The sequence below is a fragment of the Gallinula chloropus genome (genome assembly GCF_964237585.1).
Source record: "Gallinula chloropus genome assembly, chromosome: 6".
In the NCBI taxonomy this organism is placed as follows: domain Eukaryota; kingdom Metazoa; phylum Chordata; class Aves; order Gruiformes; family Rallidae; genus Gallinula; species Gallinula chloropus.
The window spans coordinates 18,432,220-18,443,915 of record NC_140091.1 but is presented as its reverse complement, the minus strand read 5'-3'; the positions used below and the strand labels follow the sequence as shown (position 1 = coordinate 18,443,915).

General features: G+C 44.0%; 1 protein-coding gene across 2 annotated transcripts; it reads left to right on the top strand.

Moving 5' to 3' along the window:
• Positions 1-1,054: 1,054 nt before the first annotated feature.
• On the top strand, positions 1,055-11,078 carry GCLM (glutamate-cysteine ligase modifier subunit; the record flags this gene model as incomplete). 2 transcript variants are annotated; one of them, XM_084266179.1, is made up of 7 exons in its annotated part: positions 1,055-1,174; positions 3,864-3,929; positions 5,544-5,628; positions 6,375-6,431; positions 7,640-7,842; positions 9,072-9,186; positions 10,909-11,078. In XM_084266179.1, the coding sequence occupies 7 exons, from the start codon at positions 1,055-1,057 to the stop codon at positions 11,076-11,078; spliced, it is 816 nt and encodes a 271-aa protein (XP_084122305.1). The 2 variants fall into 2 exon arrangements, with proteins under 2 accessions (XP_084122305.1, XP_084122306.1); XM_084266180.1 differs by lacking the exon at positions 3,864-3,929.
• Positions 11,079-11,696: the final 618 nt, after the last annotated feature.

Genomic DNA, 11,696 nt, shown 5'->3' with positions numbered 1-11,696 from the left:
CGACAGAAGTGATGCAAATTGGTTTTCGTATTAGCGCAACGTGCAGCCTGGGGAAGGAAAACCTGTTAGAAACGAGGGTTCAGATTCCCTTGCTGACAGCAGAGTGACAATGGGTGCCCTACGCTTCCCTTGGGTTGGAGGTGGGATGGGGAGGGGATACCCCAAGAAAGAAAAACATCCCACCCGGACTGCGCCCGACCGAGGGAGGGAGGGGCCGCAGCGTTCGGGGTGGCTTTCCAGGGGCCGCCTGCTCTTAAGAAACCCCCAAACCGCAACGCTTCGCGTTCCACCCGGTGCGCCCGGGCTGAAAGCAGCGGGGGCAGCCGGTGGTTCGCTCCGGCGGGAAGCCTCGCCAGGCCGTACCGCGAGCAGCCGAGCCGAGGCTCTCCTCCTCCTCCCCCGGGCCGCTTATCTCTCGGCCCTGCCGACGACCGCTACTTACGACTGGAACGCGGGCGGTTCCGCCAGCGTTACCAGCCCTGCAGAGCAGCCGGGGGAACACCGGGCACACCAAGCGGCTCGGGCCGCGCTGATCGCCGTGCTTGGGGGGGCCGGGGCGGGGAGGTTAACGAGCCGCGGGCCGCTCCCGCCCGGCAGAGCCACGTGTACCCCGGGCGGTGCTAAGAGTCCTTCCCCGGGCCGGGCCACAGCGCGGCCCTCCGCGAACCCGCCCGGGGCGCGACGGCACGTACCGAGCCGGCCTCGACCGCCGCGCCGCGCCGCTCCTCCCGCCGGCCCCGCTCTCGGAAGGCCCCGCCCCGCGTGCTTCGCCGCGGTCGGCGCCCTGCAGGGGGCGCTGCCAAGCGAGGGCGTGCGCGTCGCAAGGGGCGGCACGCAGGCGCGCGGTAGGGCCGCGAGGCGGTACTGGCGGAGCGCGCGCTGGTGCGCTCCTTCCCGCGTCGGTCCCGCCCTGCCGCTCATTGTCCTGCTGCCACGTGACCGGGACGGTTACAAAGCATCCCCCCCGCCGCCGTTATTTGTGCTGAGTCACGGCGGCGCCTCGCTCGGAGCCGCAGGTGTCGCGGGGAGCCCGGTGGTAGCGCCAGGTTGCCCCATGGGGACGGACGGCGCCCGTGCCCTGCTGGAGCAGGCTGGGATCCTCACCCTGCAGACCGGCAACCTCCTCAACTGGGGCTGCCTGCGCAAGAAGTGCCCGGCCACCCCCGCCGAGGAGGTGAGCGGGGCTGGTTGCGGGGCTTCCCGCCAGGGCGCCGCGGCGGGAGCCGGCCCTGAGGCAGGGGGGCGGGCTGTGCCGTGCTGCGGCTGGGGAAGAGCCGGGCGCCCCTCCCGGTCGCCCGTTGGGTGAGGAGGCGTCCGGGCGACTAAGGCGCTCGCCGGTGTAGGGCTTGTTTTGCCGGCGCCGGGCGGCCCGGCCCGGTGTCGTTCATACAGGCGAAGAGGGCTCAGTCGCCTCGGGGCCGCCCTGTCCCTCCGTGCGTGCCCGCGCCGCGCGCCCTGGAGGCACGGGCGGGCAGGACACGCCAGGCCGCGGGGGGTGGTTAGTGCCTCTCCTGGCGCCGCGTCTGCTCCGCGCGGGCCGGCCGGCGCATCCGGCGGAGCGGCAGCGCGGGGCTGGCCCCTGGGGGCGGCGGAGCGGCCCGGAGGCAGCGCGGGGAAGCGGCGGCCGCGACGAGCCAGGCTCGCCCCGTGGCCCGGCTGCCGGTGTGCTGCGCACCAGCCTCCTGCCGGAGAAGCCGGACCTTGTGTCTGCCCTCGGGGCCGGAGAGTTGAAGCGCTGGCGAGTTTGAGCGCTGTCCGTTATGCCAGCGGAGATCGGGGACCGTTCTCTAGCAAAATAAAACGCGAGTAGGTAGGAGCTGCAGCTACATAAGGTGGAGGTTGTCTTTTCTCCCCTGAAATCAATTTGCTGTTTTAGTGGTGACAGGTTTCAGGCAAATTGGTCATTGCTGCCTTCCTCAAAAGGTTCAGCTGTCGTTCTTTGTGAAAAAGTTGATGGAATCCCCGCTCTGGAGCTGTTGCCGTATCTGTTCGCAGTCCTGGTAAAAGGTCTGGAGACCCCGCGGCCGTGAGCTTCAGCACCGCCGGGCTGGCTGCGTGAGGCGCGAGCCGGCGGGTGGTCATGCCCTGATCACAAGAGCTGCGGGTTTGGGCGGGCGGTTGCGATGTGGCGGCACTGTTGATAATCTGGAAGGGGATCGATTGCGTGTTAGTCATGGAAATGGTAAGAAAGGTGACCGGGAGGGTGATGTAACGACGAGTAAAAAGTTCATCATACTTCTATGCAGCTGTCGTGGTAATAATGCGTTTATATTATTACAGCGCGCTGTGATCTCTGGGAAATATGTAGCAGGGAGATAGCTGTATCGTAATGGGCACCCTCCTGTGAGTGGTTTCTGGAGTGCTGGTAAATGAAGAGTGGCCAGTGTGCATAACTAATAAGTTAAGGTATCTAAATTCATTTGATTACAAGGAAATCTGCATTTAAACATGAGACTGATGGCTCTCTAGAGTTGCTGGAATTCCAAAACCAGATAATTTTAATTAATCATAAGAAATAAATTGACCTTTAATTCTCCTGTTTGGTGTAGTTACAGTGTGTGTAGTTGTCAGTGACAGAACATAAGCTAAAATTTTGCAAGCTATGAGCCCTCACATTAGGAGTTCAGGATGTAACTGTGTTGGAAAAGCAATCACATGCAATTGTCGTATTTTGGAGGCAGGGGGTTGTGCAAACTAGTATAGAAAGTGTGACAGTGAGAAAGCAGCAATGTATAGAGTATACATACTTATCACTGTCTGGTTTTTCCTCAGAAAGGAAAAGGTAACACTGCTGGCTGTATCAAAATAGTCTAAAGAATTCCAGGAGTGTGGACAGCTGTTTGGTGGGGGGAGTCAGTTCTTCTCTTTTGACTCAGTTATTTTTTTCATGCCATTTTAAATGACTGGGAAAGAAGGTATAAAATTTGTGCTCACAAAGTATTGTTACTGTATTATGTCTTAAACCTTGATATCCATTTTTATGGTGGGTGGTGGCTTCTAGTTAGTGCATGGTATCATGAGCTCTCTGAATTATTGTTAGGTGACATGGGAAATTGCTTTTTAATGGCACAAAAAGTACACATCTACAACAGTATAAAAGATACTGCTAAAAGTGCAGCAAAGCAGCAGCTTGTAAAAGTGCTTCTACCTGTGGCAGATGCAGCCTTGACAGTAGGTCAAGAGGCAGGGTGACTACTCCTGAGATTGATGAGAAGGAGCCTAGAGCGCAGGTACCGTTGAAGCACTGGTACGATATGCGATTAATTAGCTGATTAATAAGCTGACACAAAATCCGTCACCCAGATCCTAGTGGCTGAATCCTGAAGGCTTCCCCTTCAGGAATGAAGGGCTTAAAAGCATTAGTGGTCTGGCAGAGTGGAATAAATAGGCAGAAAATTAAAAGGGTCAGATGCATCTCGGAAAGAGACGGAATTAATATAATGAGTATTTAGGGATCGATTGTAGAGTCTGATTTATAACAATGTCATGGCACATACACTGTTACCTGACTACGTTGTAACTTTAGAATCTTCAAGCAAAAGAACCAAACCACCACCCACCCTAGTTGTTGCTTGCATAGCATTGTTCTTTGCTTTAAAGGTGGCATTGGTCTAAGAAATAAACAAAGTACATTGTGTATGTTAGTACTAAAGCTCTTTACCAAAGAGGGGAGAAAAATATGTAAGTAAACTAGTTAGAACAGGTTTCAGATAGAATCTGTGAAGGAAGAATCTTCTGTGGTCGAAGGAATGGCTTCATTAGTTCACCTGCACAGTGAACATCTGTCCTCCACACCTACGAATCGCTGTATTTCTGTGCAGCTGCAGCATACGTGCACTTCAGTGTGACAGTATCTTTTGCAGGTGCGGGACTGCATTCAGAAAACACTGACTGAATGGAGCTCAAAGATTGGACAAAACCTAAATCAGGTAGGTGAGGTGCCATGTATGTTACACCTGAAAACAGAGAAGTATGTAGCTGCTTACATATTTGATAACATAAATGAATCTATTGCATTTCTGTGACAGTATCTGCAGCTCAAGATATCATAAGAGTATTTCTTAAACCCTTATTTAAATTTGGAAATATTGAAGTAAAGAATAATATTGATGCCAATAAAACAATTGTTAGCTAAATGTTGTGACAACTGCAAAAAAAAAATTAAATCTGTGTACCTTAGAAGTTTGCTAGCATGCTTGTAAAAACTCAGTGGAGAATTATGTAAACTGTGGTGATGATAAACTGAAGAGCACCCTGTTTGGAGGGGAACTCTGCAATGTAGCCGTGGTTGTGTCAGAAGTTTTTTCTGAAGATGCAGAAATGGCAATATTTCCCACAACAGCTAAAGACTTTCACATCATTCTTAAAACCACAGTCATGGACATCTCACATCAAGATCTTGGTGTATTTGCATGCTTCTCTTTCACTGTTGCTTCTGAAATTCAATAAAGCAGTAATAGGTTCCCACTAAACTGTTTGCTCTGTGAAATATTAGCATGTTTCATTAAAAAAAGAAAAAGGGGGTGGGGTTGGAGAGACACCTGAAACCTAAAAGCCTTTCCTGACTCTTTCTTTGGGGTTTGTTACCAGTTCTTGTGTAATGGTGGCATCAAGTGCACATTGCTGCATTCCACCCTGGAGCGTGGGGAGGCAGCTATTGCTGAGTGATTTGTGGAAGACCTAATGATTGCTCAAGAGGAGAATGTAAATAAATACCTGTCTTTGTAAGATCCAGTATAGTGATCCACGTAAAGTTAATTGTTTAATGTAAGCTAGGCTTTACTGTCAAAGCATGTTAACTGCATCATTCCAAGTTCTTTTGTGAATTATCTTGGTTTCCGGTAATTAAAAAACCCCTACCTTGTGTTTAAAATACTGAATGTATGAAATAACTCAAAGACTTGCTTGATGATTTCTTGGTAGGGCAGTAAAATGTGTCAAAGGGTTCTTGTATGGGGGTGGAGCGTGTCTCTGTGTATACTACAAAATCCCATTTAGGTAAAGACTTGGTCACTTTGTGCCAGCTGATGTGAGATGTCAGCCTAGACTAAATGAGGTTGGGGATGAAATATCTGAAAAAATTTACCTATTTTTTTATTTCAAAACTATTGTTTTGCAATCTGTATTTTACAGCACTCTGTAGGATTTTCGTAGGCTTCACCGAAACTACAAAATACTGGCATGCAAAGATGCTCCCACCCAAACCCCCTAATTCTGATAGCCTGGGGTTTTTCAGCTGGTCATGAGACTTTTCCTTAAGGCAAGGCAGTTCAAACTGGCAGAGACATCTTGTCACATCAGGGAATGAGAACACTCCAATATCTTATTCCAATAATTCTTATCAGTCATTTTTTGTGTTGGGGTATATAGCTTCGTTTTCTTGACTGCTCCTCAGATCAAGAAGCATTGGTACATTGTTACTTTCTTTCTGTCGATGCATTTTAGACTATTTTTTGTTTCTAACTGCCATGAGGCTTTTTTTCTTCAGGAACTTACTGTCTCCTCTTGATGAGTTGTTCCTAAGTCTCGTGTACTTACTACAGGAAATACTGGAGGTTCTGGATTGCACTGTAGCTCAAGCTATAGAAAAAATAAATCCTGAAGAAAGGGATGAGCTGAAAGTATCAGGTAAGAACATAGTAAAAAATCCAGTGGATTAAAATGCTTCCATATGCAGTCATTAATAGGGTGTTGATATATCTATGTATTTCTTTTCACCGTATTTTGTAATTGCAAAGTCAAATGACATCAGTGCACACTCTCATACTTTGGGTAATCTAGAAGTTGGCTAAGAGAGACTTGAATTCATATTTTGGGTTTTAAAGCAGCTCGACGCTTTTCTTCTTCAACCCCTCAAAGTCTTAAATGTATTTTGTGAATCTTTGACTTTCTGGAAGCAAAATATTATAGCTAATACTGCAGTTGAGAGAGCATTTGAAGGACATTTATTTGCCTAAGTTTTCTAGGCTGAATATAATGAACTTGAAAGAGGCAGTCCAAACTAACACTAGTACATCTTGGATCTCAATAAGTTGTGAAGAGGTCTGTATTATGTTTGGAGGTTTTATGCAGGTTTTATGGTTATTGCTCAGTGTCTTGATGCTGCAGTCCTAGCTTTACAGCTTATAACATCATCCAGCTGGATGATTTCTTGTTCTGAGGCTGTACAACTTCAAAATTTAAGAGAGCAGTGTCCTTATTGGGCAGTCAGCTTTCAGACAGTTGGCTTTTTTCCAGGTTTTGAAGTAATTTTTCTATATTCCAAGTACACTTAACCCAGAACTCATAAGTAGTGTATACAGCAAAAGTAAATAGCTATATATTTAATAGTAGATAGCTTGCTTAGTTATTGATTCCATTTTCTTTGCAAATAGCAAAACTTTTCATCGTTGGATCAAACTCTTCATCGATCAGAGATGCAGTTGACCTGGGTAAGTGCATAACTCAAACTTCTGGTAGGGTTTCTTTTTTACTTTAGCATAAAATTCGAACCTTTTCCTTCTAAGAGGTGTGTTAAGTGACTGTCACAAGTATATCGTGTTTTCCTGTTGAGAGACTGAAGTAACTGACTGCATTTGCACGTTAGTTCAGTCAGTAAATCTGATAAATGTGTGTCACTGTACCCTTGGGTTCACAAACTCAAGTCTGATGCCTTAGTCCAAGCAGGAGCAAGTCCTTTCACACAAGACTTGTTAAAGTGAAGAGCATGTGACGTTTTAGTAACAGTGATACAGCAGTTCTTAGCAACTGGCAACTAACAACAGCTGGTTTTAACATGCTGAACTTTACTAACTGTGCAGTATTTCAGAGATTATTTAGGAAGTAAAGCAATTCTGCAAGTAGCTGATAAAATAGATAAGTTTTATTGAAAATACGATACAGTGGCTGTACTGATATGTAAAGTTTCGATAGCCTGATGTAGCAGTAATTGTGAGCAGCATTGAACTTTGCCACTTTGGAAGATTGGGTATAGGGGGCTACCAAAGAACAAAGGGTCAGATATAACTTTTCAATCCTCCTCCAGAAGAAAATTGTTCAGCTACTTTTTTAATTCTTTTTGCTGTGTGGAAGATGCATCGTGATTTTCATCTTTCCTAAAGTTCAGTGATACCCCAGGACTTGCCACTTCTCTCTGGCAATTTAAATGTCTGTATTCTGTGTGCTTCTGGTTTAACTCCTCACATACATCAGGTAGTTCTTCTGTTCCATGCCCTGTACTTGAGATATAGTTCAGAGTGAACATTACAGATTTTGGAAGAAATTGACAGTGAAGGAATGGAGAATTGTATGTGACCACTGTCTTCAGAGAAAAATACAGTTTTAACATTAAAAAGGAGAAAAAAGCTTCATGCTTTTTTGGTGGTTGGGGTTTTTTGCATGTTTTTTGTTTGTTTGGGGTTTTTTTGATCCCCTACCCCAAGACCTACAACTGCAGCTTGGCATTCAGCTGTGTATTAGATTCTGTGCTCAAAACACTCTGTTGCTATCTTTGGCTGACAATACACTTGAAGTTTCAAATGGTGAATGGGAAGCTAGTGAAGCAAAGCAGGAGGTGTGTTTTTTTGCTGAATTTGGAGTCCTACTGGTTGTGTTTGTATCTTATGAAAGATTTTGCAGTGTCTCTGTTCTTTTTCCTCAGCATGTTCTGCCCTTGGAGTCGCTCAGTTAGACTCAGTCATTGTTGCCCCCCCTCCTGTTGAAGATGGAACTAGCCTGTCCTTGGAGTATTTGCAACCTTATTGGCAGGAACTTGAAAATCTAGTTCAAAGTAAGAAGATTGGTGCCATAGGTACCTCCGACCTAGATAAAGCACTGCTGGAGCAGCTGTATCTGTGGGCACAGGTGAGAACAAGCTTCCTACGTGTAGCATTTCTAGGACAGAATAACTGTTGTTTTGTTGGCTGCCACATTGTGATAAACTGCTGTTATAGATGGGTTTATATATAAAATGTTGGTTGGTCCTGTTGTTTTCAAACAGCATCTTATCAATAGTGACAAAGTTGTTCAAGTGTGGGAGGCTCAAAGTGTGACTGTCACTTGTTCAGTGCTCCTATGTACAGACCAGCAAAGGCTGGAAACCACAGGCCAGCAGTACTGGAGGTTGGAGTTTTGAATGCTTTTATATTTAGGAAGGAGTACAAACTGTACTGTTCACAGATTTATTCCAGTGACTCTGGAATATGTTTTCTCTTTAAGCTGAGTTAAGAATGGAAGGATTTCCCCCTTGGAAAAAGCGGTTTGACTGCTGAACTTAAATGTAAGAGGGGAAGACAGGGTCGGTTGAAGTGGCCTGATACTTGGTTGTCCCATGTGACTAATTGCCTCTTCACAGTTGAGTGATGGCTGTCTGTACTGGTTTGTGCCCATGCTCATGTAAGCTTGTAGATCTACAGTTTCCTTATTAGTTCTTTAAATATTCCTCTTAGGACACTTCTTTTGTGGTGTCTGAACACGCCGTATCTGTATAAGAGGTTCTGCTAAGAGTCCCTACTTGTGCCCCTTGCTGTTTTGTGTATACTGAGAGGAGGGTAATTGGGGTGATTAACGACCACCTATATGGTGATCTGAAATGTAGTTTGCAATGAGCAGAGAAAGCGTCAGTGGATGAGCATCCCTTTTAACTTAATGTGGTTTAGGCACTTGCCTGAAGGGATGGAAGCCTGAAAATTATATGTCACTAAGAGAAATTTATTTGGATTTTTTTTAATTGAAGTATTTTTCAAACTAATGCCACTATAATGTTTTCAGTGGGGTGTAACCCCTGCTGCTGTTTAGGGAGCACAGCAGACAGGAAACCAGTATGGGTTAGTACTCATCCTGCTGTGGCAACACCTGAAGTTAGATCCTGTTCCTGTTCTGGGCTCCATGCTGCAGGGAACTGCAGGTATAGCAGTTGCCTGTTCAGCATCATGCGGATTCAATTAGCCTTGTTCAGACCTCCGAGCAATGGTCAAAGGCAAACTGCTCAAAAACATTTCTGTTGTAATAGAGGGCATGGTGGGAACAACTAAAATAAGTATATTAGGGGTGGGTTTTTTTTTTTTCTTATAAAAGTATTCTGCTACTTTCAGGTAAAACCCAGTAGTAACCAGGTGAACCTGGCTTCCTGTTGTGTGATGCCACCCGATCTCACAGCATTTGCAAAGCAGTTTGATATACAGCTGTTAACTCACAATGATCCAAAAGGTAAGGCTTTGCCAGATAAGTTAACTGAAGACTTCTAAATGCATTTATTCAGTTCAAATTCAGAAATAATCTTTCTGTGAAATTCAGTCTGTTACATTTGAATCCTGAACAAAGGATTGTAAAAGTTCTTTTATAAAACATTTCTATTAAGTTCTTTCTTTTGCTAAAAGAAAGATGGGGGGTTGAGGGGTGGGGAAGGCTAGTTTCCTGAAGTCACTTTAATCTGAGGAAAAAAAAAAGGTAAATAGAAGAACAAACTACTGAGAAAATTGTACTACATATGTTCAAAAAAAGCTTTTTTTCCCCAAACATAGAATGACATGACAGTTGTAATGCTGAATATGAGTAAATTACAAATGAAAGTCCACTTGCCCAGAACTAGTGTGTGAAATAGCTTGCATAGAGATGTTGATGGTCAGCTGATGTTGGAGTAGTTTGGTAATGTTAGACATGTATTATGCTTCAAGCAAGATTATTTCAAAGTTCTGACTTCTGAAAATAATATTATTATGAAAGGAGGTGGTGTAAAGTCTGTATTTGTTCTGTGCAGTGATTCATTTACTGAATGACTGAAGGACTTGGAGGCTTTCCTTTAGACTGTAGAACTCTGAGTTACCAGGTCCCTAGAATATTGCAGAACATTAGTTTCTCTCAAACATCATCTAATCTTCTTCACTGTAATGACACCTTAAATATCTTGCTGGAATTGTAAGCAAGAAGTCTTAATATTTAGTTCATTCTTTCCCTGCATTCTTCCTTATGGCCAACTAGTCAGATGGTCATGCTTTTCCTCCCTTCTCTTCTCATTCCCCTGTAAAGGAAAAAAAAAAAAAAAGACACACCACTATTTATGAAGCACGTGCTTTATAGTACCACTGTTGCTGCTCTGGCAGTGTGCAAGATGAATTGTCACGCAACCCAACAATTTCCATGTCCTCTGAAGGCCAAAGTGCAGCTTGCAATTTCATAAATACTCTCAATCAGGAGTTATGAAAAGAGGATTTGGATAGAAAACAAAGGGAGTAGTGATTCCCTTATGTATTGCTTGCTAAGCTTGACTTTTCTGTAATGGTCAGCTGAAGAGACTCTTCAGGCTGTTTCCTTGACTGACTTTCTGGAGGAAGCTAGCAGGATTTGTACTTGCCTTCCTCTTCCACTTTGTGGCATTCAAGCACATTTTTTTCTGAATGCTTTCTGGGCTTGTGGTGGTTATGAGCCGGTCATGGGAGAAGCTGTGAATGTTGAGCTTCCAATAACGGCAGAGGTAACTGAGAATGTGCAGCACTGAAGCTTTACTCGCTTCTGGTTGATCTAGCTAGCTTCTCAAATTTAATTTTCAGTTTTTCCTGCTAATGGTTCTACTGATCAGCTCCACTGGATATTGTAGAAATCTCTGTTAATTAGTTTTGTGCAAAATACTGGATGTTGGGGAAAAAAGGAGCCAAAAGCCAAAAAAAAAGCCAAAACTCATAAACAAAACACAACACCCCCCTGGAAAAAAAAAAACAAAACCCAAAACAAACCCACAACAACAAAGTTGAAGATTTCTTCTGCAATATTCATCTGCTTTTCCTCTATGTGCATTCAGGAAGAGTGGATCTATGGATTGTGGCACTGCTTAAAATTTTTGGTTGTAGGAAAAGGATTCTCTTACTAAGTGTTGCTTTTTGCAGCTGTTCACATGACATTATTTAAAGCATAAATATCCCTTTTTAACTTCAGAATTACTTTGTGAAGCAAGTTTCCAAGAAGTTCTTCAGGAAAGCATCCAGAACACGAAAGCACATGAGTGGATTCCTTTATGGCTTCTCCGGTATTCAGTCATTGTTAAAAGCAGAGGAATTATCAAGTCCAAAGGCTATATCATGCAAGCTAAAAGAAATGCCTCCTAAAACAGTTTTTGGTTTTTTTTTAATGGCTTACTGTTAATTTTTTGGGATGGAGGAGAAGATTGCTTTTTTTTTTCCTTTTCATAACAACACTTTTACAGCATTTGTAATGAAGACCAAAAGATGTAATTATTCTGTGCGATGTCAGCAGAAGTGTCTGCAGTGCTCTAACACTATTTTTCTTAACCTATTGACCAGTTCATTTAAAATATAAACTATTTTTGGTTTGTTTCTAATTTAAATTACCTATAGAGAAACAGTTTAAAGTATTTTTCTTTGTATGACCAGTTCACTGTAAAATTATCGTTATATTTTATCTGCCATTAGGTAGTATAGAGAAACTTATATATTTTTATTTTTAAAAAAATCTCTTTAATAGTTACTTACCTGGCGGGTACATAGATTTCAAGCATTCAAGAACTAGTTTTTATAGAAATTTGTCATCTTTTATGAAAAATTACCCCCCAAAATTAAACAGGTATCTCATTACTTGGTATGTATATTTAGACGAGTCAGCTGTTTAATTTCTGTGGATGGGAAAATTGGTTTATTTTTAATATAAACCTCAGATTTAGAAAAAATGCATCTTCCAAATTACTTTTGGACTACTACTTGAATTCC